This window comes from Syngnathus scovelli, chromosome 6, assembly GCF_024217435.2.
Source record: "Syngnathus scovelli strain Florida chromosome 6, RoL_Ssco_1.2, whole genome shotgun sequence".
NCBI lineage: Eukaryota > Metazoa > Chordata > Actinopteri > Syngnathiformes > Syngnathidae > Syngnathus > Syngnathus scovelli.
This window is the reverse complement of record NC_090852.1, coordinates 8,281,439-8,306,332: the sequence shown is the minus strand read 5'-3', so window position 1 is coordinate 8,306,332 and position 24,894 is coordinate 8,281,439. Positions and strand designations below refer to the sequence as shown.

The window sequence follows — 24,894 nt, the reverse complement described above, 5'->3', positions numbered from 1 at the left end:
TGCTATTTTTGAATGACAGTGTGTGTGTGTCCGAATTTGGAATCCGGCCTAGGGCTTGATTATCAGCCTATTTTCCATGCCAGGAGATAACATCACTACCAATCATGAAGACGAAGAGGCGTTCTCAAGATCAGTGTTCTAATGTCCTGAGAGGTTAAGGTCGGCAACAAACGAGAGTTTGTTAGTTTGGCTTCTTTGCCATGCAAAGTGTGAACTGCTGCCATAGTCAAAGCTCAAGTGGTCTTGACACTTTCTGGATTACTGGTACAGTAAACTTCCTGGACTGGTCTGATCCCAACGGACAATGGGCAAACACCTCGGACTGCTTCAACATGCTGCAGTTAAAGGTTAGATTTCCGTTTGTTGTTCTGACTAAATTATCAATAGCTATGAATCGTCTGAATGTTTCTTTGTTTATATGTGCCCTGCGATTGGCTGTCCACTAGTTCAAGGTGTCGCCTAAAATCTGATGAGATTACCCACAATCCTATTAAGGACAAGTGCAGAAGAAACTAGTTGAATGGAAAAATCTGCTTCTATGTCGCTCAGGATTATGTGAAAATATTTTGCCAATAATATTTAAGATCCCTTTTAAGAGCTGACCTTTTCAGTCTTGAAAGTTCTCAACTGCTTTTTTTAAATCACTTTTGTCAGACTATGGCTTCATTCATCATCACCCGAACGTGGAAATCCGGTGTTGAGCTGCGGATGATGCACTAAAGACGGAGTCGCATTGCGACGTGCCGACCTGAGTGGTCCCCATTGGGGGCTAAGCTCCTCACTAATGAAACGCAGACCCAAACGTTGACAACCTGCGGCGTTTTGCATTCCACCTGCCAGCCGCTTACAAGTGACGCACTATTTGCCTCCACCTTCAAGGAGGAGTACAATTTATAATTCATGACGGGCACATAGATGAGAATAAAGAGGGATATGGTGAGTTATTAATGGAGATTTGATGCATATTCACTGCAGGAAGCATAAGGAACTAATTGGGGAAGAGAGACTAGCCTCCAGAGGCGAACAAAAGATTTTGTCTTCAACATGTGAATTCCATGTGGCATATATGATCCATGAGAGTGTAGAATTCGCCTGAGTAATGTGCTTTCTGTCACAGTCCTGCGCTCTTCGCAGCAGAGCTGATGTGAGAATTCATGAGTTGCTGATTCTGTTGACCTTGCACCCATGACGGGTCGTGGGGCAACATGTCATCGGCTACTCTGGGACTATACGGCTTTGCAAAGCAAGGGAAAGGACAGGCCATGCATGTTTTCATGAAGAGATGTGAAGCTAGAACACGGACCCCCACTATTCGCGGGGGGATTGTGACTGGGCCGGCCCATGCATAGCCACAATTGGCATATAATTGACACTCACTGAAATGCAACAATTAAAACTTAAAAACAATCTCGCTGAGAAACCTTGTAAATTGTGTTTGCTGTAATGGGTTAATTTTCCGATCCAATCAATGATGTCATTCATGGATCGGCAAATTGTGACTCTACCACCAATTATTGATTTTACATAAAATGTAAAATATCTACCGATCCTTTCCAGCCGATCAGATCTGCGTAAAGGCTTCTAACAACCAAATAAATCATATCGAGCAAGCATGTCAACACAGGAGGAGATCCTTTGCTTCCCTTCATCTTCTTGTTTCCTCTATCACTGATGCCCCAAAACTGCTCGACCCCCTCCCCCTTCCTATCAGAGTTACATAAGCTTCCTGTCAATTCAGCGGCATATCGCTGTTGTTGTCCCCACCATGTGTCTGTGAGACATGCGAGGTCCTTGGCCGGCCTTTAATGAGACCTTCACAAAGGCGCATTGACTACAAGCCCAGTGTGAGAGATGACCCCAGCCAAGAGCACCCAGAACTGGGCATCAGCTGCCCCAGGCTCACTCTCCTCACAAAGACATCCACTGTGGACACAGAGTTGAAAGGGCATGGAGGGGAAAAAAGGGGGAATGCAAGACAAAAATAAGGGGGAAGTGGGAGGAGACATCCTGTTCTGACAAATATCTTAAAACTTAAATTACTGCGTGACTTTTCTGAAGATGAGTGTCCGATCAAGTCCTCTGTAGCGGCAAGTTAGATCTGTTCAGAAGACTCCCTAATGGAAATGATCCCAAAGCTTGACCATTAGCCACTAATATCGACCCAAAGGAACATTCTTGGAACCAGTCGGAATACTTATCACAAAGCGCCCATTTGCTACTGTCCTTTGTGGACAAATACAGACAGTAATCAAGATGTTGTCATCTGGAGAATGACTTTAAATCGATTGTCAGGATTCCATGGTTCAACATAGGATCAGTGAAGTTTAATTCTTTTGGTGGACGTTTTTTTTCTGTACTGGTTAAAGGATGACTCTCTCATCCCGACTGGAGGACATCGAGATGACCTTGGAGCACATGTTGATGGATGTCTTTGTAAGTTTTTTTTTTTTTTTGTCTCTCTTTTGTCTTCATGCCCTGTAATTTAGCAATGTTGCTCTTCAGCGTATTATTTCACTCTCCTTTTCTTTTGCTCATGGTGTGGCTGACCTCGGTGCGTAATTATCACCCAAGGCCAGAGGCCGGCATATGTTCATGTCTTTCCCAGATGCTCTCATTAATTAGTTGAGACGCAATGTGCCGATTATATGTCAGAGGTAACTCTGCAGGATAAACTGGCACTTCCAGGAGCTAACCTCGGTTGCGTGGCCTACATGGCTCGACACATTGTGAGTCCGCCGAGGAGACTTTAGGAATGTTGTCTCAGCACGCAAGAGACTTTCATCCATCTAACTTAAAACTGAAGTACTGGGTTTATCTTGTGCCTTATGTCATCAACATCCTTCACATGGTTTCTACTGCGAGCCACGAATCACCCCGCCGGGAATAAATACAGGAAGGAAGGAGTGAGAATGAAATAAGGGACGAGAACACGATGGGGGATTCTGATGGATGCCGCTGTCATATTCCCGTTTCCCCCCGACGCCTGTCTTGAGGCAGATGACTCGGGCTCCTGTGGTTTACGAGGTGCTCGAGCACTTCCAATGAAAACTCACATACGTCCAGTCTTTAAGATGCCTTTAAGGTCGCCCAGTACAGTGGGCAAATCCCCCGCTTGCTTTGAGCTGCTCGATGATGTAATGACTTTGGTCATTAAGCTCCTGTTTCCCTTTAACATTGTTTACGAGCGCAAGCATCTGTTGGAGGGAAGAGTAATCTTTTCCTGGTGTAAACTCAGTAGCTTGCCCAACACCTTCAAAACATAAATGTATGGTTGCTGTGTGTTAATGTTACATGCAGATTTAGATACATTTATTACCTGATGAGAAATTATAATTGGATGATAGTTTGAGGCTGGAACACTGGATTATTCATGCAATGTGTGGTGTCCAGGAAAATCCTCGACTTCCTCTACGTTTCCTCTTAGCCACCTAATTACGCTACTTGTTTATTCATTGTGCTAATTGCTGATGAATGCTGGAAAGCGTAGATGGCTACTTTGCATTACTGAATATTCAAATTACACTATTGTCTATCTTCTTCACGCTTTTGTTATGAAGGGAGTGCTGACCTGTCACCTAGTGCCTGAATATAGCTATTTTAATTAGCACTGGGTTAGCGCGGAGAGGGCACATGAATGATTCAGCTACGTTAAGAGGATTCAAGGGAACCAACCTTCTCTTTACAGAGCCACACTGTGAAATTGGGTCAGGAAATACAGTAGAATCACTGGTAGGCTTTGGATTTTTCAGGTCACCACTCTTATTTCTTGTACTCGCGCAACGGTTAAGTCGCTGAAGAGTCATGCCTAGCAGCTTAACATTCCGACATTCTCACGACATTATGACAAAAGCCGCAAAATGCAACAAAAATAAATACTCTGCCTAAGGGCATGCTATTGAACATCAGAAGAAAGAGCTTTAAGTCTATTCATCTTTCCAGGCAAAATAGTTCCCCCATTGCTTGCTACTGGCTTAATTTCCATGGAGTCTATGCCACAGAGGTTTCATTCACACACACAAACTTGTCCACAGTGACAAATCTCCTCTCGTGTGAGCCAAACGGTGGCATGATGTGTATGTGCTAATTGGATGTGCTTTTGGCTTCGGTAAAATGTCTCTTGGTGGTACCCACGTGGTCTCCAGCCAAAGCTGCTGTGTGTTGTGTTTGATGAGCTTCTGGACACACACACACACACACACACACACATGCGCACGCACACATGCACGCACTTGGTGTCTCCTCATCCTCTCAGTGTTAGAGAAAGGCTGTAGCTCTCACGTTAGCAAATGCAACGGCTTGATTAAAAATACATTCATTCCTTGTGTAGTTTTAATTGCATCTGAAAAGCCCACCAACCCCTCAAATCTCCCCGGCAACATCCCTTCTTCAACACACACCCAGTTTCCGCAACCAGACATCCACCAAAAAAAGAAAAAACAAAGGTGCATAAGTAGTAAGTGATAAATTGGGAACTTTTGGGACTATGGAAATTGCGAGTACAGACAGAGAGAAAATGAGACCGTTGCTACTGTGCCCTCTGAATCTCTTATGTAACGGTGTGTCAAAATGACTCAATTATTGCAAGCTGACCCCATCCCGCTCAATCTCCCTCTGCCCAGTCCCTTCCCTCTTCTCTCTGCTAGTTCAGTTTGATTTTTTTTAATATTCGAGTTGGTGTCAGCTCACATCTCTCGCAGAGCACGCTATGCCTTTATAAGTTCTCTAAATTTGTCATATTGGGAACATTGTGTCACCACGAACATACTTGTATTATTCCCCAAAAGTTCTTAATAATGGCGCAGAGTGGATATTGGTTCTTTTCTTTTGCAAAACAGTAGAACCTTCTAATTCGAGCTCAGTCCATTCCAGGGCCATCACTGTTTTTTCCATTGAATAAGAGGCAAATTGCAAAGGAAGCTCATAAATAGACCCCAAGTACCCATATGGAAGGATTAAAATTGAAGCATTACCTAACTTTAATCAGAACTCCAACATTAAACTTTTGCCCCTGTATGCACAATAAGCCAAATAAATGGAGCGAAGACAATTATCATAAATTTGATCCCATTTGTATGTGTAGAAAATCAATCCTTAACTTGTATTACAGTTATTATTATTATCGAGCCCCCGCTTTCCAGTTTGTCCCCTGCCTATCACACGCACACACACACACACACACACACACACACACACACACACACACACACACACACGCTCAATAGACATGGTTGTGTAATTCAGAGACCTCATCTGCTATTCACAACTGCAAATTGCAGATCTCGCTTCCATTTAAGTCAGCCGCTGCTCTCATAATAGAATACTTATAGGGCCATTTGAATGATATATTCTGAAATATTATAATTCTAAGGTAAGGCATGGGTGCTACTTATGAAGGCGATGGCTATGGAGTGTTTTTTTTTTTTCTTTGTCGTTTTTGTGACAGCACATTTGTCAATACAATGTTGAAGACCTTTCTGGAGGTCATGAAATGGACATTGAAAAGATGGACGTGAGCATTAAGGCTTACATATTTTAGCGGTGTTTCTCAACTAGTGGTGGTGGTAGCTGGTTAATGAGAAAAAATGACAGACAGAATGTTGTGTCGTAACATTCACCACTGTTTCCCACCCTTTGTTTTGCCAAGCCACATATTTTAGGATATTGTTCTGAATGTCACTATAAGTCGCTGGCATTGAAAGACTTGCAGTAAGTTATCATTTTCGGACCAATTTAGTGAAAATTGCATGACAACCTGCTGATCTGTCATGGCACACTGTTGTGGTTGGGAATCAGAGAAATGGAGAAACCATAAAAAGTGCCTATTACAATAAAAACAGTTGCAGAATAAGTAGTGGGTGTCATAATAATACGATTGGGCTTTGAAAAGCATTGTTCTTCCGTGCTGTTTGAAGCCATCGCAATGGCATGTGCAGTTCAAACTAAATTAAAAATCCAAACCGCTGTGAATTATTTGTTGTGCAGGACCCTCAAACTGACACCACGTTTATTAAACATGCAGTGTTTTAATACAAGTTGTAGTATCTGCAATGGTGTATCATTTGTTAGCACAATATTTGCTGACCAAGTCATGATGATTTGAGGTTCCACCATGCCGCCAATCTTTTTTTTTTTTTTACTGGATGAATAGCTTTTATTTTCAATGCATATGTTTTATTCATAGGGTAGCAACAACAAAGCAGGTTGACCATGTTTTTCAGAGAGCGGCCCGGCTTGACTCCAGTGAGTCATTGATTTTTTATGACTAGCCACCCTGACAAGCAAAGCTGTATTATTATAATAACAACATATGGCGAGACTTGCACAGGCTCAGCAAATGCGAAGAGTCCTGTAGATAGATGGTCATCGACTTTGCTCTTCCTGTGCTGAGGTGCTGGATAAACTATTTGTGAACTCCGGAGACATTCTCGGGAATCCGTCCCACTGTCATCTGGTGGAGTGGAAAAGCCAATAACAATCCGGCCACTTTCACCACATGATCATATTTAGATTTGGTGACTGTGGCGAGGAGCAGAGAGGGAAGTGTGTTTTGAGTCAACAAATAGACTTGCTGCTCCACAAAGGAATGTAATTCCAATCATAATAAAGAAACAAATGTTGTCAATATTTCTCAACCGTGGCTTTGTGAAGCCCTTTGAGAGTTTTCTGATTAACGGCTACCTGTATACAAATAAATCTGATTTGACTTACGCTCCCGGTCAGTGCTACTGGGGGCCCCACAGAGGACTGCACACTTATTAATCAGATGTATGAAAAAAAAATGCATTTATTATGTTCATGTTTTTGGACGATACAACTGGAGTAACTCATCATGCATTCCAAATGTACTTTGTGGCGGTATTGCAGGCGGTCCACAAAATTGGAAATGGACAATAATTGTAACATTTTTAAAAATAAAATTGGTTTATTATTTTAGACTTGATTTATTTTCCAGATAATTTTGTGAATCAGTTACCCATCCAAATTGTGTCAAATGTAGCTGAGATTCCCAAACGAGACATACAGATGCAAATAAATAGCCTGTATAGGTCTATCCTCCTTTGATGCAAAATTCAAGATTCAAGAAGTTTATTGGCCATGTTTGGGCATGCCAAACAAGGAATATGACTCCGGTAGATCTCAGCAATAACACATTTTTATTTTGTCCTTATCACATTTAAGGTTGATGTGAAAATTAGTGTGTTTGTAGCCAGCTTTACTGTAAGAGTCCCCTCACAGCTGCTTGAGCAGATGCTGTGCTGAATAATGCGGTTTGTCCAAAACAGCTTTCTCCCCTGAGCGCGGACAAAGCTTTCCAAAATACAAATATGTCCCAGTTTTCAACACGAGCCATACAATCGTTCCCATTTCCAGGAAACCTCCCAGGCAATCTGTTACCTTGAACGTGTTTTCCGAGTCCCGCCTAAACTAACAACTGTGGTGAGGAAATGAAATCAAAATGAAAAGCGGCCCTGCAGGGAGCCCATCAGGATTGCATTAGCATAGTAAGAATCTGCAAGAGCAACGTGTACCCGTGGGGATTATACAAAAAAATTAAGCATTTGACGTTAGTTTAACCTCGTTCATGCCAGGGCGCCGGTGGACATTAATTTTGTTTGCATTTTGCCAATGTTTTCCTGCACAATACATAAGTGAACAAAAATGTAAAACGCCAGCATTAGTCTTTATTTACACAGAGCAGAGAAAGTACACGCCTGTGTGTATTTTTATATGCGCTGTTTATATATGTTGCTGCTGTGTGTGCGTTAATTGAGCAGGTTATGATTAGCATAAAACCTATGCTAATTTCCATTTCGCATTATATGTTAGCTTTAAGCTTGGAGACTTTTGCTAGATTAAATTACAATACACAATTGGGTTAATATTTGGCTCTTTGAAGAGAGTTTTTGCGGTCATATGATCATTTTTTGATTTGCAGCTTTGTTATTGCTCATGTGCATCATGTGAAAACATGCAAGCGCATTGAGAAGCAGTTCAGCTCTAGGGTGTCAACCCCCCAAACAGACGCACAAAGAGAGTAAGCCCAGTGAGTAGCAGGACCATAGGGATGAGTCAGACGGCCTACGGGCAGTCAAACAGTCTGGCAGCGTTATCAGACGAAATTAACACGGGGCCTGGATCCAATGATGCTTTTTATTACATCCCGAAACAAAGAGGAGGCAGATGCCTATAATCACACATAAAATTAGCCGAGCTTTGATTGCATCTGTCTTATTATCTTGACTTTTAATATTGGCTGGTTTTCTATTCTGGTTGCTTGGTTTGTATCTGTCAAATCTTACGTCTTACTATCAGGGGGAATGTATTATTAGCTGATTTATTTCGAGGACTGCCGGCGCAAACTGACCCAGCTCATCAAGGCATGTCAGAATCACCCATTTTAACGCTTGATATTCACAGTTTAATGCCTCATTTTTAGCTCATAAACATGTGGGGATGGATTGCCCTTGGCTTCAAATTTAAACACATTTAACACGGATTTAACATATTTAAACATGCCTCCCCACACACACATCAAGATGTCAAGGGATGAAAATAAACTTAAAGGAAAAACAGTGGTAACACATCCCTAACGTGTTCACACTTCCCATCTCATCTCCACCTGGACATCTCCCTGTTGAAGGTGTCAGGCAAAAATCTCGTGTCTCAACAATCAGAAGAGTGTGTGTGTGTGTGTGTTTGTGTTGATAAAGTCTTGGTTACTTCGCACCCCTGGCTACTACCTGCCAGGCAGATGCTAAGTTTATAAATAAACCACTGATCATTTTTCATGTAGGCCACAGTTAGTGGCAGGCAGATGTGGGCCAGGCCTGTTGAATAAATAATGCTGACTGAGGATTACCGCATCAGATAATTTTCTCCTGAGTGATTGTCAGGACGCAATATATGTCGGTGCGTCTCTCCTACAGTATCATGTCGTGAAAGCTGGCGAGTGATCCTCACTTACGGGCGCTTGAGGAGGAGGATGCTCTTTTGGACAGCTGCTGTTAATCTGATTGTGAGAGCGACAAACGAGTCATATTTCCTTTGTAGTCAGATTTTCCTTGTTGTCATGTCTTTTTGCGCTAACGTGAGTCATTAGAGTCACATTTTAATGTCTTGCAGGTGTCTTGTGTTTATGACACAATTAGTTCAGTGATTGTTGTAAGTATAAAAGTAAGTATAAAAGGTTTACACACCAATGTTCAAATTGCAGATTAACATGGGACTGTGCTCAGAATTAACATTCATGTTAAATGGGAATAAGCACACTTCTGCCATTGTTACATTGAAAGTTTTGCTGGTTTCGTAGGCTTTAAAAATAAAAATTGTGAAATTATTTATCTTGTAATTTATATCACAAAAACCTGCCATTTGAACCGGAGCGTGTAGAGCTTTTATATCCACCATATGTCTGCGTGCACGTGCATTGATCCTCTCCCATTAATCAGCCAACCGCAGTATTGATGTGCGGAGTCCGCCCGGTCTCGGGGATGAGTGATGATGAGAATATGACAGCGACTCGGTGGGTGCAACCATATCTCAGAGGTCCAATAGTTCTAATGGACATGTATAGACCACCCCACTGGAAGCTGAAGGCAAGACCACTGACTCAGCTGAATAGGCGCTGTTCCAAATGAGTATCTGAGCTTGCTCGGATAAATCTGGCTAATTTCCTGACTATTTTGCATATAGATGATGTATCTTGCATTAGAATAATATAGGCTTGACTTCACTGTTTGTGTGTGATCCCTCCCGCCACCCCTCCCCCTAAATCCAGACAGCGCAGAGAGAGAAAGCTTGATGTGGGATTTCATTGATAATCTCCCTACCAGATGGCAAAAAAAAAAAAAAAATCTCATTTTCCTTTTGAGGTCCCCTCACACACACATACGTGATCCCAGTGGGTGGGCGAATCACCTGATGTTATACGACAAGTACTGTATGGTGCGCTGATCATTTATGTGATTAATTAATGAAATTGTCAATCACAGTCTTATTAATAGTCCTCTGAAATTTGTTACAGTAATTCTCAGAATATTGGTGCTATTAAAATATGTATAGTGAAATGATAAATTATAGTTAGTCAATAAAAATAATACACTTAAAATGAATGATTTAAAATGTATTGTCTGTGTTCTATAGTAATTTCTCTGTTAGGATAATTTTGTAATTTAGTCCAATTCATTTCAAGAATCGTGCATATTAATTTTGCGTGTTTCTCCCACTAGAATTAGTTACTTAAAAAGTATTTTTATTATCTTTACCAAATTATTTTGTAGTCATTTATCACATAAAATGCAGCATTTTATAATTAGTTTTATTCTAAAAAATTAAATATGTAAAAACTATATTTTTCATTTGTTAAATTGGTTAATTGATTATGGTTTCATTCATTATAAATGAATTTACTTATTCTTATTTTATTTTATTCCATTTTGTTATTCTTATTTTATTTTATTCTGTTTTATCAATATTTTCCTAATTTTTCTAATTCAATTATTACAGCGATTGGCTCACACGACCCGGGCGCGTACGCTAATAACATCAATGACGTCACATTAATCCAGTGACCTGGATAAGCCCCCCTACTGGAGGAAGTGAGGAAGGAGAAAGGGGAGGGTAAGTGTAGGGGGAGTGGGTTGCCGCTGTCAGACTGAGAGGAGGAGAGACAAAAGCGTCTCCCACTCCCTCCCACTCTCACTCACTCATTTAGCACAGAGTGTGGAGCACGGCGGAATGGACAGCGTGTTCACAACAAAGAAAGGAACTTAGAATTTCTTCTTATTCTAAGCAACACTGCACACCTCGCAAGCACCCTCTTTTTGTAACTGGTGCACGCGGGAAAGCTCGCGTGGATCCCGGCTTCCAGGCTGGACGGGACGGCGAGGACGCCCACGCCTACGCCAACTTCCCACGGCGGCACACATGCTCACACGCCCACGGACACTCTGGAGCGTACCATGCTGGTCCAGGGAGCAGTGACGCCCGGGAGGACCCGCCGGCTGATGCTCAAACTGCCGGTCGGGACTCTTCGCAGGAACAGTGGTGAACGGGTGAGCACCCGGGTTTCCCTTTTCATGCTCTCTTTGGACCAGGTTCCCTTGTTTTGTGTGTGTGTCTTTGTGTGTGTGTGTGTGTGTGTGTGTGTGTGTGTGTGTGTGTGTGTGTGTGTGTGTGTGTGTGTGTGTGTGTGTGTGTGTGTGTGTGAGTGAGTGAGTAAATGGGACTAGAAGTGGTTCTAGGCTAATCCAGGGGACGGCATTAGTTTGAAGTTGGAGGCAAGTCAAGAGCAAAGCTTTTAATCTCCGCAGTGAACAATTACTGGTGTGTCTGTCAATCCTGGGCCCATCTCTAATGTATTCTGCCATCTCTCTGATAGTTCAAGGTTGTCAGAGGGGACAGTGGGAATACTCGTCTCAACATATTTGAAGTGACAGTGAGGGTCTGGGAGCTTTTTTGCACATCATCTTTGGACTACCAGAGCTCAGTTTGTAATTCACATTGTGTGTCAGTGCATGCAGATGCAAGGTAATGGTTTTCCAGCAGACTTAAACATGGAATGTGCGTGCCACACAGTTATTCTTCACAGGTTGGTAAAGACAAGCTGCAACTTGCCAGCTCAATGAATCATTCGCCTGTTGTGTTTTTCAGAAAAGTTGTCTACCACATGTAGAAGCTCATTCGCTGATGTTGTGGTACAGATGTGTCACGCTCAATGTCAGCGCAGGTCAAATTGTTGTGTGGTAGTCAATCGCTTTCTGCCATCCGCAAGTACCTTAGTGCCAATTGTTTACAAAAATTATGAAAAGGTATTTTAAACGAGGCCAACATTAGATTACAGGATGGCATGTATCTTGAATCTTCTTTTGTAGTGTGCGAGTCATGTAAACGTCACAAGCTCCGCAGAGAATTCTCTTTGTACTTCTTCTCTTTGAATGCACACAGAAGTGGAGCTGTCTAAATAACATGAGTTCGCTACGCTGGAGGCAGCACGGTAGACAAGTGGTTTGCATATCTGCCTCACAATCGTGGGCTTGGGGGTTGAATCTCCTCCGTTTTGTGGATTTTCTCTCAGCGTCTTGAAGACTCTCAATGGTCTTTAGGAGTGAATACATGTTGATGCCCTGTGATTGGCAGGTGACTCGTCCAGGGTGTACACCACCTTGCCTCTCCATTAGTGAAACTTTTGAAATGTAATCTACCTGTTGTCATGTAAATACTGAGGAAGATGAATACTCACCGCCTGACGTAATTGCGTCTGCCATACTCGTGAAATCAACCCGCTCGCTGCAGATTTTCTGGCAGCATAACGGGGGGAAGGTCGGCGCCGTGATTGCAACCTCATATTCTCATCCTCTTTCTTCAATTTGCAGACCTGCTGGGTTTAAGTACACACAGTGGGAGTTACTTGTGGTGTGTGCATCCTCTCACTTCAGAAAAATGTCTGGATATAAACAAAAGTCATGCATTGACCTTTCCGCAAAAGTAAGGTGGAGTTTTTCATGGCAGACGTGAGGAGAATTTTTTTGGGATGTGCTATTCTAGGATGGCCTTTTTTAATTAAAACATAGGCCATAGGTTCCAGTACTAGTACTAGTGTGTTGTAAATTAATTTGGATGGATAATTTTCTTTGTTAGAATCCCAATTGTTAGCCTCGTGGTCATAATCCCTGCAGAAAATGTCTCCCGAAAGTTCAAGAAATGTGTCTGTCTTGAAGGTAAGAAGCGGTTGAATGCAATTAGGACATGAGGGAAGCAGGTTTCTAAAGAGCCCCCAGCATTGAGTAGCACACATGCATACTATCTTAGTGCATGCATGCGCACTGCTTTCTTCAAATTGCCATTTGTTACCAAGGAGATGTGTTATTTTAATGGATGCTCTTACATTTCTTTCTTTGAAATGAAATTCTCTTCCCTGTCACTCATTTACTGCAGAAGAATCATTCCATGTCGCCATAAGTGATGGATGTATCTAAGATGATTGGTATCTTCAGGGTGAAGACGAAAGAAGCCCTTAACTAAGCAAAAAAATACATTTGCAATTTCTCTCCTTGTGCAACTTGTCACACTCGGCTGACTTGTGTTGACGACCTGCCATGGAAAGCAAATATTAAAGGAGAACTATTATGTCTGTGACATGCCTTCATAATAAATAGCCGAGGGCTCAAGAGCGATAGCCAGCTTTTCACCCTGTTTTATTTTTTTATTTTTTTAATGTATCTTTGTACATCTGTCTGAGCCAGCGACATGTAGTGACATGCACAAGTAAAAGCTAAATGGCAGAAGGCAGGCCTCCCAGAAACTCGACTATTTACCTAAAAAGTGTTTATACCGTATTGTGTCCCCTTTATGTTAAATGGCAGAGAGTATAAACAGCTTGTTGTTGTGGAGATGTTTACCTCTGCTCAGCAGTCTGAATTAGGATTATCGCTCGACTTTGTTAACCGCTATCACTTTAAGCTGCTCAAGCTTTTACTGTGAAATTAGGTAAAGCAAAATAACAAACAAGGGGATGAGACGGCATGAGAAGAAGCCAGACGTCAACAAAACATTCAGGACCTGATTCACTAAAGCTTTGCGCATTCAAAAACGGATGAGGGCAAGGCTTTTCAGTAACTCATTAATTTGTTTGGCTCTTCCACTGACACTTCCAATTTCCTCACCAGAAACTTTTTTTTATTTTTTTTACTTGCGCCGCTCCCAAATTTTCCTTGGGGAAAACCAACCCTCTTTTTAATAAGGTGGCTTTCACCACTTTAACAATTCAGCAGTTGCATCACAATCTTGGCACATAATTCAGGGCTGACAATGTCGAACTTTGTGGGGTTAAAATGTTCTTTGAGAAAACGTCAATAAGGGAGCAGCAAAGTAGAAGGCTGGCCTGGCCCAAGAAAAGAAGTTCACCCACTTGTTTGCCAAACACATTCAGCAGCAGAACAATAGCAGACAATAGCCTGACTGTAATTCACCTCCCTATATATTGGCCCTTTAAAAGTAGGGGGGGAGTGAGACAGGAATACTAATCGATCCTCGTTACGTTTTAACATCCTGTCGGCGCCAATCATGGAGAAGGTCAGCCATGTGGATCAGGTGCACGCAAAGTCCAATCCTCATCAAGATGATCCAATTGTGCACACATTACAGTCAGGGTCCATTTGGAGAAATGTCGCCCACATGGAGAATCACAGAATTCCAGTGACCCTCAATTTGTAGAGTTTGTCGGAGTCCAACCAACCATCCATCCATTTTCTATAGAAAATGAGGGTTGCAGGTGAGACCTAACATGCATGTTTTTAGAATGTTGGGGGAAGCAAGTGTGGGAGATTAAACTTGAACTGGATCACCAAATTTGTAAAAATCCACAATACCGCAAAAAAGTCAACTGCAATAAGGCTAAGTGTGCTTATGTTTACACTCGCCATGCTGCAGATGCCGAATTGTCATTTGAAGTGGGAGCCAACATATTGATCTCACCGAGCCTTCCAGGACTTCGGGCAGGAACGCTGAGGCCGGTCAGTCCAATTATTGAGACAAAGGGCGGTGAAAGAGGGAAGAAGAAAGAGTTGTGAGAAACTGGAGCTGAAGGCTGGAGGCTGGGCATCCACTGCAGGCCCCACTCGCCTCTCCCTCCCCTGCCTGCCTTGAAAGGGAACCCCCCTCGCCTCCCCAAGGCTGAATATTTTTGAGAAGGGAGGGAATGAAGAGACTCCCACCCTTTCATCACTCTATGCTGTGATTTTTTTTCTCTCCAATATCCTTTATTCCCCATCCAAAAATCAAACCTATGGCCATGCGGCACAGCTGCGTCCAAGATCAAATGAGTTGAAGCCTTTTGGCTGCCGGTGGAAGGTGACGCCGATCGACCACTCAATCTCTCTCTGTCTCTCGCTCTGTCTCTCTCACTCTCTCTCCCACTCTCTCTGTGAAGGGTAGCTATGGAGAGAGTGAATTCCTGTCCTTGGCAAAACATCTTGAGAGACTGAGGTAGTGGTGGGGGTTCCTCTCTGCCACTTTCACACAGCTTGGGAAGATGACATCATTATCTCTGCTCCTTTATTTGCAGAAATGTGTTCTGGCAAGGGGAGGAGTGCTAAAAGAGAGGGAGGGATAACAGGGACAACCAAAATACAGATTGCTGTCATATTGGTGAATATTTACGCTCTTTGTTAGACAGCAAGGAGAACAAAAGAAGACATTGTGACGTAATCGTATTCATTGTGTTTGTGTACTTGTCTTGCTATTTTTGGCTGCCGCCTTCTTTGGCGGTATTATACTTTTGATTATTTTGACATTTTCCGTGGAATTTTTTAATTTTTGTGTTTGTGTGGAGCGGTCTTAGCTATCCCATTTTACATTGTGTGTGTGGAGGGGGGGGGGGGGTCTTGTGTTCCTGCCTTTGTGTGGCACCATTCTTGTTAACGGCTCATTATTTGGACATTTCTTTATGGTGTGGACAGTCTGAAGTATTTGTATAGGTGTGTGTGGGGTCTTGTCTTCCTGTCTTTGTGTGGCACAATCGTTGACATCCCTGAGATCCCACTTACCAGAAAAAAAGTCTCTTATGAAGCGGCGTCTACTGTGTGTGTGTTTTCTTTCTTTTATTGAGTGGTTTAATCCAAGCCACCTTTTATTCTTTTCATTTTTCTTTTGTGTGTACAATCTAGTGTGTGTGTGCATGTGTGTGTGTGTTTGCGCGCAATAACGCATGTGCATGAAGGACAGAGAGTGAGAGAGTATTTCTTCCCCCCTCCCTTGTTTTCCTGTGGGTGTACTGCAAGAACATGGTAATCCTCATTAATATTTATCTGCAAGCCAAAGTGGATGGAGAGAATGATTAGCTGGAGCGAATATATTTTCTGTTGTTGCTTTTTGAATGTGCTTGCCGCACTCTTTATTATGATTCATTCACTGGCTCAAATTGTGTACCAGATAGTCCTGATAACTCAAAGGTTTCCTTTACATATGATATTCTGTGCACATACTATATGAATTACCGTGGAAAACAAAGCACTCACACACATACGCTGTCTTCATCCCTCTCTCAAGCCACATTATGTTATTGATTTTCATGCTTGCACCTCTAACACAATCAAATTAAATGAGAGTGATCGGAATTGAATTTCCATCACACTCAATCCATGCATGTCACTTCTCGTCCCAGCTGTACTGTTAGCGGCACACACTGATTTGCAACCAACAGTGCCATTGGGAAATGATCCAATTTTAGAATTTATTTACTTCAATTTATTTAATTTAAGTCAATTTGTGAGTCAACTGACACAAGGTCATCATTTCAGTATACAGTGTTACCTTGACTTACGAGTTCCCCAATTTATGAGCTGTCACCTGATTTTTTTTTTTTTTTGCTTTGTGTTGCAAGCCAAAGCTCGAGGTACAGTGGTGCTCCATTCGTTTTTACCATGCCAGAAAATCAAATCACTTGTATCTCAAATCATCATTCTCTATTCTATTAAATGAAAATAACATTACAGTTGACCTATGGGTATTCGTGTGTGGTTTACAGCCGTTAAAATGCATTGAAGAAAAGAAAAGAACCAAATATGTTTGCTCTGCGTGCCTTGGTCACCTGGTGCCAGTGTAAGACAGACAGATGGAAATGAAATGGAAATGTGGAGGCAGCTCCTCTTCCCTCTGCTCCTTAGTACGGCACTAATATGTGTTGTTCTTCTCAGAGGATAAAGAATATTATAACTCTGGTTGTATTCAAATGTCTGTTGTTCAACATAGATGATAGTTAGCCCATGCCTGTTGCATTTCATATTATGTGTTAGCAAAAACATTAATCTAGCAAACACTGGAAGTAGTGAGTAAAAATAATTATTTGCCTGTAGTCTTTGGTCAATTTTTTGAACATACATTTACATTTGTTTACGCCGGAGAGCTTCACATGACACTGCTTTTTGTGCATTCATAGGGTTTGTGACCCATTTCCCTTCAGTGCGCCCCCTCTGCCACTTCATGCTTCATGCATATGCCTGAGTGAAGATAAAAGCAGGAGGAGGAATGAGAGAAGCTCCACGTAAGAAGCCGAGTAGACATACGTAGAAAGGAGAAGAAGAGGCAAAAGGTTAAGAAGGGAACACACAGATGAAAAAGATCGAAACTTGTTATCGATGACCTGATTGGATTTCTAGTTAGTACAGTGGAGCCTCGAAGGGATGAGAAACAAGATCATTCAAAGTGGTGGCTTGAGCAGCGGCTTTGTATAATCATTGCGTTATTGACTGTTTGTAATTTGTCATTTGATGTTGCGGCACTTTGATTATTTAGTGCATTTTCCCAATCTGTACAAGGCACATATTTGACATTACAAAAATGTCACACGCCACCCCAAAAAAATTAATAGTACTGTAGTGCCTTAAGATTCAAAGTTTTTATGTGATGCTTTTTTTTTTAAATAAAAGGAGAATAACACACTTACTTTATAAAAGAAACATAATAGCATAATTCATCAGAATCTAAAAAAGTAAATATGTTTGGTTCCTTTTAGTGTACACAACTTGGCAACCACGAGACAGTATAATAAAATCATGCAGACCTGAACAAAGAAGACTTTCACAACTACTGTAAGGGCCTCAATAAACTGCAGTACTAGTGATTGTTTTGTCGACTTTAATACAAAGTTATTTAGTTTTGGAATGCAGAGGTTACTGTGCTGTTTCAGAGCGAAAGAGGAAAAAAAACAACAGTTAACCTGTCAATCATAACTGGTATTTTTATATCTGACCAGCTGTCACTGATTGCTTACATTAGTGGGCCCATCGTGTGACCTTTCCCAGGATTCAGTGCAACAAGCGCACACAGGGAATCATGGGAACAGTTCAGTGCGGTCCCTAACCCCGCAGCTCTCACCTCGGCAAATATTTACTCCTGTCGTAAATTAGGGCCTACGCAGAGGTGCACGTTTCCAACCTTCCGACGTTGCTCCTGATTCATGTTGGAAAAATCACATTGTAGGAATGCTGTGCATTTTTTTTGCAGGTTTTCTCAGGACACTGCTGAGAAGATCCTGAGATAGGCTTGTGAGAAACTATGCGCTTGTTCCTTTTAAATGGGCTAAAACTCCAGACTAAGGGGACATTCTGCTCCCATGATGTCATCTCGAGAAGCTTCCAACTTGCGGAAGTGTGACGCTTTTCGAACAGCCATCTGTTTCTCCGGCCACACATTCATCTTCTGAATCAGAAGACACAGATTAGGAAACGGTTGTTTATCTTTTCTATTTTTTATATGCATTATGAACATTTTTCTGGGTTTTTGGGCGGCTGAAATTGATTAATGGCATTTCCACTCATTTAAATGAGGAAATACGAGTTGAGATAAGATAGACTCAATATTTAACCATCAAAATCTTCATCCAAACCTTGTTTGTTAGCCTCGTTTAGTTAACAGGATAATTTTAAATGTCATAGAATCAAATAGTTTCTAAATATTCACATATGGACATTGTTTATCTCAGCTTTTGCAGCAAAGCAACAGTTGTGTGTATGGCTTTAAAGACAACCGGACAAAGAGAAAGCGACAGCCACTCGTAGAGCATCTGCATTTCCTTAGTGGGAATGTTTGTTTTTATGGCTGCGACTGGGACCGGAGAAATGTGACTTGAGTGGGAGAGTAAGTGGGGGGTGAAGAAGAGAGGGTCACTGGAGACCATTAGCTACATTCAACTCGCAGAGCTTTGACCTTGACGAGAGAAAAAGCACACAGGGCAGCTCTCTCTGGCTCCTATCCAGAGGTGACCCAATTATTTGATCTTAGTGGTCTTTGGAGGAAATTAAAGGCTGATCATTGCCGTGGCGTTGGGAGATTTTTCCTGTGATGGCTCATGTGGGTGTTTAAAGAGACAAGGTGCACCTGTGGATGTCACACCAACTGTCGGTTCATGGAGGCACTCTGGCCTCCTCTGGCATCATGCTATTCTATTACAACATCATGTGTTTGCTTTAAGGCCACTCTACCAGGTAGGCTTTAAACTCAAAAGATGACAAAGCAAAAGGGCTGTCACTGTGATGGATTGTGCCATAATGTGCCACGTTGTGTGTCCAAAAGTTGATCTGGGGGCCATTTGTGGTTGTTAGCTGAGCTGCGAGTTTCTGTGATGACATTTAAAATGGGTAAAATGGCCGCATCCAGAGATGGATCAAACCAAGTGGATTTTGGTGCTTAATTCATATTCCGCAAACAAAACATAAGTCAGAATGACATGTTTAATGTAGTGGGGGTTGCCTAGAACATGCAAAGAACAGTTTTTATTTGACTTCCCCTTTTAATGTGGAATAAAAAATTCATAAAAAATGGTCAGAATTTTATCATTCAAAATGGTAAATACATGTGAATGCTACAAAATAAATTGAAAAAAGTTATTTTTAGTTATACGTATGTATATTTATACAAGTACTCACTTTTTTTATTACAATTGCAAATGAATGTTAGGGAGTAGCACACTATATTTCCATTAAATATACATAGTCAAAACATAACATTTTGCCTTGTCACCAATAACTGCCATGAATATTTTAATATGCTTAACTGCTTAGCATATGTTGACCCACGACGGGTGAAGTGCCCCCCCCCCCCCCCCACACACACACACACAGACACACACACACACACGCTCTCATTTATTCTATACGTGGCGCTCAGTAGAAAAAAATAATAATTGGCCATCTCTGTGGTAGACCAAAATCACGGGCAAAGGCTGAGTTGCTCCATTAACCCCAATGAGATAGTGTCAAGGTAATTGCAAGAACGACACTGACACACTTTCACACTGCCACTGGATGAGAGATCAGATTTTGCTCTGCTTTTTGTTTGTCATTGTTCAGCTTAGGATACAGAGAGACTTCCAGGAAATGATGTTGCGAGAACAGCGCTCGCTGCCAAATAAGATGGCTAGTGTTGCAATGGATATCTGAAAGTGGGACAAATACGCACAAAGCTTTATTTGGCTTTCACTGTTCCTCCAGGCCGCCTTGAATTAAAACGGATGCTTTGGTCACTTTTGTTCTCATTAGTTGTATCGTTTTTTAATGCTTAGTAAAAACATCTTTGCTCAGTGAATCAGCAAAATGCTTCATCAGTATTCGGCAGGAGATCTCTGAACTTGGACTCGAGGGCTTTCATGGAGACATTAGTATTCCCTGCGTGCTTCTCATGGCCCATTTGCAGCAGGCACCATCACAACTGCACACACACTTGTTCTTCTAATGTTTTGCATTTTATTTTGAAAGAGATACTTTTTTTCTCTCAAAAAAAACAGGAATGTTCTTGAAAATATAGGTCTTTGGTTGCAAAAAATATTTTATGGTTGTCTTGTTAAAAATGAAATAGTTGTAAAAAGGTGTCAAAGGTTTAAGAACGTCTGCCTTTATGGAGGACGGCTTCTGTACAGTAGCTCCACCTGCCTTGCATGTTCATTCATTGTGTTTGCTTGTGGCTCCTCAGGGAGATCAGCACAATTGAAGGAAACCCAACCGACACAACAACCATCTCAAAACATCCCCCTCTTTACCGCCTCCTGCTGGTGTAGAGAGACGCACGGCGAAAAAAACAGCACCTGCAAAACATCCTCCTCCGAAAACAGTCCTTTTAAGAGATGAACAATATCTTGGCTTGATGAGGTTCTGGAATCAAAGATAAAGCACTTATTGGTGCTGTGGGGGTGTGGGGCAACTTAGTTGGTGGCAAATGGGGGTGGGGGGGGGGTGGGGGGGGTCATATTGCAGGAAGGGGATATCCAAGGCTCACCACTTTGCCTCGGAGCCCTGCTTCCTCTGATGCTGTCAATATGACACCTAGACTCACTCACTTGGTATGTACAATGAATGCTTTGAATATGTGTCATAATGAATCACACTTCTCAGACAGTAATGCACGTTTTTTAAAAGAAAATCTAATTGTGCTCTACGTCTGACTAAACACCAGCATAGTCTCCAGCGTTTACCAAGCATTACTCATCCATTTCCCCCCCCCCCCCCCCCCCCCTTATAACCGATCATTTATGCACATATCCCAGGAGTGTGGCAGAACTAAAGAATCCAACCAAATAAGGGAAAACAAAACAAAGGATCGTGGTTAGTGGATGGAGTTGTGCTAATTGGTGTTGAGCAGCTCTGAATGAATTGGATTGGAATTGTGTGTTTTAAAGGGCTTACGTGGGAGGAAGTCACGTTTTTCGCCTGATAGCATAATTTATCCAAGACTTTTTGGTACGATTTTTGAAGAACAAGGAAAAAAAAAAAAAGGTTCAAAAGAAGACTGGATTATAAATGAGTGTTTTACGCAAGTACGTATACGTTCATTAAAAGCATAGAAAACAACTGCTCATCAATCGCTGTCTGTTTTCGTCATATATTTCTTTATTTGAATAATATGCTTGGATAGCAATATATTCATCAAAGAGAAGAAGGCATTTAGCCAGGCGAGCTTGAGGTTGAACCTGTGTGACGTCCTTCTGAGGAATTTTCATGACTGTCCCAATCTGGTGTCTGTCTTTGTTCTCTTTGCCAAAGCCAGGATCTCTGTATGTGAGAAACTTTTTTTTAACTCCCCTCCCACCCCAAGATATTTTCTTTTCCCAAGGCTTTGAGAGCGCAGCTTGCTCTTTGTTTCTAAACTTTCCCACCACCCTATTTTGGTTTGTCCATTTTTTTGGAGGGGAGTCATTTTCCAATTTGTTTGGGACTCGCTGGAGGCATATATGTTTTTTTGATAAGGCAGCGTCAGCACACAAACAACCGCTGTAGTCGTTTGCTGCATGTCTAGGCAGATAGTGTCTTATTTGTATAATTTGCCTGGAAAGCACTTTCACTGCTCCGTCACTAGTTTGTGGAGTGATTACACGGAGGCATGGGAGTAGTCATAATCTTTGAACTTCCACATTCCACTTTCCACATTTTCTCACGTTACAAAACTTTGGTGCTCAGGGCCAACGTTTGTGTTATAAAACTAACCAATGGGCCTGGTTATTTATTAAAGAGAAAAAAAGGAAAGGAAAATGAGAAATTGTCAATTCATGTAAAATTGTAGCATCAACATCAGGAAAACATCCGGATTTTCCCAAATGGCCGGTCTGGGCTGCATGACCTCCAAGGAGTATATGGATACATTTGTCAGCTACTGTATGTGACAGGGAAAACAAATTGTCTTTCTCAGCCATCATCACAATCTGTTAGAGGAGGTTGAATCTGTGCACGGCCGGCATTCCACCAATTAATTACAACACTGTGGAAGGGGGCGCACTCACACATGGCTCACAGCAGCGCCGACACTGTAATCTGATTTAAGACTAGGCATTAGTTTTAATGAGAGCAGGATATTAGAATTTTACACTCAAAGGAAGGAAAGGGCAAGTCCCAGATGTATCACCCAAAAAATATATATAGACATTTCGTCCCTCACCCTGTTGGAGATTATGTGTCTTGCTTGATAAATCTGGCTAGCCCCAGCAGACCTCACATCACTTTTTTAAGGTGGTCCTCCAATGTTTAACTGCGGCATTAGTGACGGGGATAAAAGGGCTTATAATGTTTTCGGTTCAAAGGTTAGGGCCTCCAGTGTAGGATGGTAATCCAAGCGGATTATAAAGAGAATCTGGTGAATATCTGAGGAAATCCCACTCGGGGACTTTCAGATCCTCTGTTTTACATGGATCTAATAGCCACGCTGTATTTACTGAACTGTGATTTTCTGAACTGTGTGTGTGTGTGTGTCTCTCTCTCTCTCTCTCTCTCTCTCTCTCTCTCTCTCTCTCTCTCTCTCTCTCTCTCTCTCTCTCTCTCTCTCTCTCTCTCTCTCTCTCTCTCTCTCTCTCTCTCTCTATATATATATATATATATATATATATATATCAAAACACAGCAGCGGGGTGTGCACACTTGTGCAACTACATGATCTTATTTTGTTTATTTATACTTACTTGAAAAGATTTCTTTTTTTTTCCCAGTTGAGTTAAGTATAGGTTATTGATAACATTTACGATAGAGAAAATCTCTCTTTGCTGTTACAATTTTTTTATGTAGACTGTATGTATCAATCAATCTATCTTATCTTTGTCATTTGTAAAAAATCTTCCATGAAGAAGATTCTGATAAACGCATAAATTTAAAGGCAGCATAAATTCATGCTTAATAAACACAGTTTAGTAGTTATTTAATATCCTTTTTGATGCATGAAAAAATTGTCTATATAAGCCTTAATATGCCTTATCAGTTATGAATGAAATTTAGTTAGGAATAAAATGCGGGGAACATGAGGAGTCTATTAATTTTTTTGTCTTCCCCCGTCTTTTTCGAGTGCTCCCATCTGTAGACTGAATTATTCATATACTTAAATTAAATTGCACACAATAGGCAGAAATGTGCAATCAGCGACTGTTCACATGTAAGCTGAGCTCTTCTTTGTGTCTTTGCATACAGACGTTCGCTCAACTCAGACGGTAACGAAGGAAAAAAAAATGACCATGACTCTCACGTGTAAAGTGATTGATCAGGTGATTTTATTTATTGAACAAACTCAACTTTTTTCCCCACCTCAGATCCTGGACGCTGCCTGAGGCGTAAAAGGCCAAATGGCGGACATTCAATAAATTTACAATGACAGGGGTTCCCTTTGGAGAAGAACACAGTGCCGACCACGCATCCTTGCCGAGGGCTCTCCCTGCAGATGAGCTGGGTCATTTTTCACTATGTCGCCTCATGGAATCAAGTGTGACGGTACACTGAGCCAAAGAATTTGGTGTAGATATACAGTAATCCCTCGCTACATTGCGGTTCGATTATTGCTGCTCCAGTACATCGCGGATTCCCCCCCCAAAAAAAAAAAAATTCACAAATTCAAAATAAACCTTCTATATTGAGGAATTATGGCACGGAGGTTGCCCACACACCAGCAGAAGGCAAGGAGTGTCCACACGATTGCAGTATGTACACTTGTACCTTTTTGTAAAAAAAAGTTGTAATAATAATAATTAGAGTTCTAAAAATATAGTATTTACAGTACTGTGCCTTGTTATAAAAAAAATGTTCTAATAATAAAATAGTTCTGAAAACATATTTACAGTATGTACACTTGTACCTTTGTCAACTGTTTTAGTGGTTTGTTCACATCTTCGAAATTCCCTTGCGACGAAAAAAGTACAGGCAAATGTCTGGCGGCCCTTCGGTGTACATTTGCGGCCTTGAACGCAACATTCGCTCTTCTCTTCAAAAACACTCACAATTAAGTGGAGCTTTATAGCCTTGATGTGTATTGATACAAATATTTATTGTAATCACGTTGCTGTGTTAAACTTTTGGGTCACATCGCTCTTTTAGAAATGAAACAAAATGGAGTCCTCTCTCTACTTCTGCCTTGAAACAGTGCACAGATGAGAAAGCTCTTAAAACAACTTCAGCATAACCTCACATTGTCCCCTCTTCTGTTTTGCTTTTAAAAGTCAGCCTCCGGTTCCGTCTTACCTGAGTGCTTTGCCCTTTTCAGGCCTGTAAATCCCTCCCAACCACTTAGTGTTTTGATTGTAAATCTTCACTTTCCATACCCATCTTTAAATCCTCTTACATCACACAAGTCAGTGTGTCCTGAAGGTCAACAGCGATCTACTCAGAAAGTGAGGGGAGCAATCTGTACTGCAGCTCCCAGTATTCTCAAAGGCATGATGGATTTCCTGTCTTGTTCAATAGTTAATTCCGATCTCTGGAACCTACATTTTTATGTTTTTTTTTCTCCCTAATTTCCCTCATTTCTGGCATAGTTTACACTGTGGGGGATGTTCAGATCTCTTCGGAAGTTGTCAAGGGGGACACATTTTTAAATCTGTGAACTTCGATCAACCTCACAAATCCACTGCTTCACTCAGTTCCACAGAATTTCCTA

General features: G+C 41.6%; 1 protein-coding gene across 7 annotated transcripts in view; it reads left to right on the top strand.

The window, feature by feature from the left end:
• Positions 1–24,894, top strand: part of frmd4a (FERM domain containing 4A) — a 92,066-nt gene that overhangs the window by 30,035 nt on the left and 37,137 nt on the right. Inside the window, exon 1 of one of the 7 annotated variants that reach the window (XM_049723874.2) lies at positions 158–347. The exons of 3 other annotated variants lie outside the window; for them this stretch is intronic. In XM_049723874.2, coding sequence (XP_049579831.1) covers positions 201–347 — 147 coding nt within the window. In that variant the 5' untranslated portion in view covers positions 158–200. Of the gene's footprint in view, positions 1–157; positions 348–2,018; positions 2,434–10,399; positions 11,055–24,894 lie in introns of those variants that run through there. 3 more of the 7 variants (XM_049723878.2, XM_049723876.2, XM_049723877.2) reach the window with 3 other exon arrangements.